This window comes from Echinococcus granulosus (genome assembly GCF_000524195.1).
Source record: "Echinococcus granulosus chromosome Unknown EG_S00199, whole genome shotgun sequence".
Taxonomy (NCBI): Eukaryota; Metazoa; Platyhelminthes; class Cestoda; order Cyclophyllidea; family Taeniidae; genus Echinococcus; species Echinococcus granulosus.
In genome coordinates, this window is record NW_020170579.1 from 87,798 (window position 1) to 92,859 (window position 5,062).

Consider the following 5,062-nt stretch of genomic DNA (forward strand, 5'->3'; position numbering starts at 1 on the left):
ATCCAATGTGATGTTTATCAGATTCCAGCAGCTAATCCATTTCATCGCGCCAAAAAGTCATTCACTGTGAGTGTTGCGGCTGCGGACCTTAGTAGAGGAAGAAATGGGACGAGCCGGCATGGGCTACGGATTGTCAGACACTGCTGATGGATGCGTGTAAGAAGGAAGAGGACTAGAGTGAGAGAGTGGCGCTGAAAAGAAGACGAGGTAGAAAGCAAAAGTTTAATACGAAAAGAGGGGGTTGAAGAAGGAGGAGACATAAGGTAAATTGCGGTCCCTTTGATGAGAAGGCAAAAGGGTCCGGATGGAAAGTGTCATGGAAAATAAAGAAGATTCTAGGCCGAGTCAATACACTTGAGAAAAACCTACATTAACACCAAAACCGGCATTAAAATTAGTGGTTTCGTCCAATGTGGTTTAAAAGGAATGCTGGTTCCTGACGTTGCGAAATGAAAAATTGGTGAGGTTGCCTTTTTGGCAAATACAACACCTTCACTGAGGGCTCACAAATGGTGTATTTGTTGAGTGACGTGCTCTCCGTCATTCTGTAATACCTGCCTGCACATCTAACAATGTCTGGAGGAGGAGATAAGATATAAACCATCTGAGGAGTGCGACTGCCTTTAACAATATGTGCCGAGAAAGAAATGCAAGCCGTTTAGTTGAGTGTGATGATAGGATTTTTCTGGTGGATTTTAATGCACTGGAAGGCGTGCTAGGAATGCGAGACTACATCCACTTTATTGCGAATAATTTTCATGGAATAACTGCAAATTTAAATTTTTGGGAATTTAAGTGAAAGATCAAAAGGAGCTGAGTCCCACTTTAGCAAAAAGGACTTACCAAATGCCAGTAAACCACGAAACGAAGCGAAATACTCCCTTGAATACCCTCGCTATTCTGCAATGAGCCTATCCTTTGAAGGACGAGCAAACGGCTAGCAACTTCAGTGTAAGTAAAATTCACTTGTTTAAACAGACTAGATATGTTATTTCGGTTATTATGGATTTATTAATAAGTTTTTTTGCTACAGGTCTATCGTGCTTGAAGCTCCAATCGGCTGGATCGTAATTGTGAGGTTTCGGGAGAAAAACGCCTTAGTAGACACAAACACAAACCACTCACGACTGAAAATGCCATCATTCCGGACATTTTTGATTACCAACTTGGAGACAGGCGTTGAGATGTGAAGCGGGTACCACATGTTTGAATTATTTAATGCTTTATACAGGTACGGTAGAATCTCTGCATCGGACATCTTTGGAGGTTACCAGTTTTCCTGCAGAACATAGATATACGCATTCGCTGAAGTAAGACGTCATTTCAGACCTACTGTAAGTTGTCGCCACAGCGTCTCCCATCTGCAGCATGTGCCCCTCTTCTGCCTTGCTGAGATTTATTACTCAGCGATAGTAATTAAAGTAGGTATCCTTTAAGACCGGATTCGGGTACCGCTGGCACCAATGTAGTGATTATGGACCTTGAGATAGGATTGGAGCTACTGACAAGATCCGAAGATAAAGCTACCCAGATGAGGTGCGTCGGCGAAACTCTGAGTAGTTTGTTGCCAAAATCTAAGGTTAAGTTGCAGCTAGTCGTCGTCGTAAAAGAGGACTTACTCCCGTGAACTTTATAAGGCAGAGTCAAAAGCAATAATAACAAATAAGATATTCCTACCTCCCTTTATATATCACTGAAACAGATGCATTGAAGTTACTTCTGTTGGAAACCAATCTTTCGTAATCTGTTCAATCAGGTAAATCAATTTTTATTCAAGGGAACTGGTGAAATGCATTTAAAGTAATCCTTTGTTAAACCAGATTTATGTCAAACTCATAAGTAGATGGGGGAATGACAGCAGAGCAAATACAACACAACTACAGTACAGAAATGCGATTCTGCCACCCACCGGAGACAGTGAATATCATAATTCAAAGACAGCGGACATGACTTTATACGCATTCTACCGAAAGTAGAGCAATTAATTTTGCTAAGCACAAGCTATCGCAGGCAATATCCTACTTTAATGTGCAGCCTTACCATGCATCTGCATAATCCATTCGTTATAGTTGTAGCAGTTTTGCTAGTTTTGCCTAGGCATATGAGGTGAGTGCTTTGCATCTTCTGTCTGCAATAAAAGTTTTGGCAGCTTGCACCTTAGAGTTAATAGCACAAGAAACTATATCTTCACTTACATGTGCTACAAAACATACCAGGTGTAAAAGCAGAGTAAAATGGTTTGTTTGATCGTTTTTTAGGCCAAGATTGCAAAAATGGGTAAGAGCGTACACTGCGAAGAAATGCACTGATTTCCTTTAACTCAAAAATACCGCTTTAACTTCATGCCGACTTTGCTAAATCTTGTACATGTTTGCTGTTTTCTCACTTGCGTAATCAAGTACCTCCATTGTTACATCATACTACTTTTGTGACTACAAAGCATATTGTCGGCACCTGCTTTACTCTCAGCCATTTTAGGACAGTCTTCTTGCTAACACTCTTCTGCATTTACCTAAAGTAAAGAATTTCTTTATTAAGAAGGAGTACAACTGACTCGGTTGTGGATTTGAATTTACGCAACCAGAAACGAATTTGCACAGGTCAGTATGATGTGTGCATTTGACACAAGAAGTGCTCTCGAACCTGAGGTGCAAACATGACCTTATTGTTGCAAAAAAATAATCTTACTTTGTAATTACACTACGTCTGCGTTTTGTAAAAGGCATCTTCTTATAATGAATCGGAGTCGGAAATGTGGTTTGTGTCTTGAAGTAATGGAAAAAGCTTGATGGTAAAGGGAGGAAAAAGACACCGTAACAGCACTAGAACAAAATAAACAAAACTTGTGCATTTAGTTATTTGTTAAACTCATTACATTTGTGAAAGGTTATATGCTGAGCATACAGTGTTCAAATGCAGTGTACTATAAGGTACTTCACAAAACATAATAAGAAGTCGGAATTTAGAGAGCAGACTCATTTAAAAATGTCACTAAATCAATGCTTATGAAGTAAGAGAAAGGAAGGAGAGGGCGGATGACTTGATCTTTACTAAGTCTCTCACTGGGGCTCTCCATCAGCCCGAGTGCTGTCAATATGTACATACATAGATACCAGTGTGGCCGAAATTTCGCACACATGATCATGATCATGTAAACATGAATTCTACTAAAATGGGTCATAGTCTATCTGGCACCGCGTCATGTATTTGTAAGTTCTGGAGTTACTAATCGCTGCGGCATGGCATTGTAAGCATGTGAGTCAGTGTAACTCAGGTCTTGGTGATGACTCGGCATGGACCGAAAGGAACAGCTCCTTGTTCACCTCGTTCACTCCACAGACATGATGTTGAACTTTACCTCCTCTGTTCCATTTCTAACAAGTATTTATGTCCACTTGCGACAAATCTTAGCTGTATGGCATTTTAAGTGCAGCATATCTCCTTCTCCTCTTCGTAAGACACTAAAACAGAGCTCTACCCTAATAGCGCTAACCATGATCCGAAATTGCGAAACCAGTCTTCGCCTTCCCTTTCGTTTTCCTTGCGTGGCTGGTGGAAATGTGGAAGTTCTTAAATCATTAGAATGACAGCGTAGTTCTTCTTAATTCCCCTATTCAATTACAACAATAGACTCTTCACTGGTTCTGATTTGAATGTATGCGGGGTTGATTGGTTGGGAGAGCTAATGTTACGCATGTGCAGTCGCTGACGTGTTAGCAAGGAAGTTAAACGGTGCGATTTTGTGAAAGGAAAGACGTGGAGAACAATTCAGTAGCAGCTGCTGATACCGATTCGACCAATGCGATTTTAAATTGTTTTATGCGCAAAGGTTTTGGTTCACTTTCACTACTACCGCCTCAGTAAACTCAAAGCTGTTCCATCAAGAGGGTGTTGTTCTCCATTGTGAAGAATAGGAGAGGGGACCCCTCTTCAAAGCATGCCTGTAAGATGCTAAGCTGAAATTCGCTGGGCTAAATGTAGTTCGTAAATCTGCCAACTATATATTACATTATATTCAGCCAACATTTGGCGGTATGAGAGCTGTAGCGTCAGAACAATATTAAAGTGAAATAATGAGAACTGGAGATGGTGGAGTTGGTCCGCATTAAATGCATATAAACGCTTTCTTGCATTAGGTTCTAATAAGTTATTGAGCTGGGTCACTTTCGTGGACTACTGCCACAAATGTAAGAACTTTACAGCCACTCGGCACTCATTGCAAGTGTCTGCGGTGTTCTCTGATAGGGTCATAACTAAATCTTCCATTGGCATCCTTTGCGCGATTTCTGCGACGGACCTATAATTGATGCCGTTCGGGCACTCTAAGGTTTGTGTAGACTTTTGGAACTCACAACCTGCAAATGTCGTAAGACTTTAATCACAATAAATCTGCAAATCACCAGACTAAAGTGATTAATTGCGTGTGGTGATAAGTCAAGATATGGCCAGTTAGAATGCTAGTGTCTTTATTTTATATTTCTTATTGAGGATTGGGGATTGTACGATGCACCCATTACACATAAAATTATTAAACATCTGTCTCTCACCAGTTGACATTATCGTCAACTTTTCTTCTTCTTTCCTTTCCCCGCCTCTTTTGGTTCCCTTTCTACATCATTTATAAATCCTTTTTCTTGCTTAGCCTCGTACGATTTTTCGATGTGACAAATGACATCCGTTTCTTGACGAAGACGATTGAGATGTTCATTTCGACAAATGCCAGCATTCAATACGCTCAAGTTGCAGCTGTCAAATGCAATGATGTAGTCCTGATATTCAATTTGATTTACCTCCTCCAACAGCACGGATTGGAGCTAATAACTGCAACAATGCAATGTGTGAGAAAGCAAACGCTGTTTCCACACACATCTATCCTACAAACAATTATACCCGTTTTGATATGATTTGCATTTTAGTGCTGGAAAAATTAGTACAATCTTCATAAAACCCATTTGATGGAGGTCCACCGATAGAAGTGAATTAACAGCCAGCGTAGAATATTTTAAAGGAATATTTGTCCAAGCATGGTCACTTAGTGAAACTCGAATATCCAAGTAACATC

At 40.4% G+C, this 5,062-nt stretch overlaps 1 protein-coding gene across 1 annotated transcript; it reads right to left on the reverse strand. All coding sequences in view use genetic code 11, as the record gives it.

Annotated features, from left to right (window-relative positions):
• Positions 1-123: 123 nt before the first annotated feature.
• Positions 124-1,370, reverse strand: EGR_10216 (hypothetical protein; the record flags this gene model as incomplete). Its single annotated transcript, XM_024499465.1, has 2 exons — positions 124-191; positions 1,334-1,370. The coding sequence occupies 2 exons, from the start codon at positions 1,368-1,370 to the stop codon at positions 124-126; spliced, it is 105 nt and encodes a 34-aa protein (XP_024346130.1).
• Positions 1,371-5,062: the final 3,692 nt, after the last annotated feature.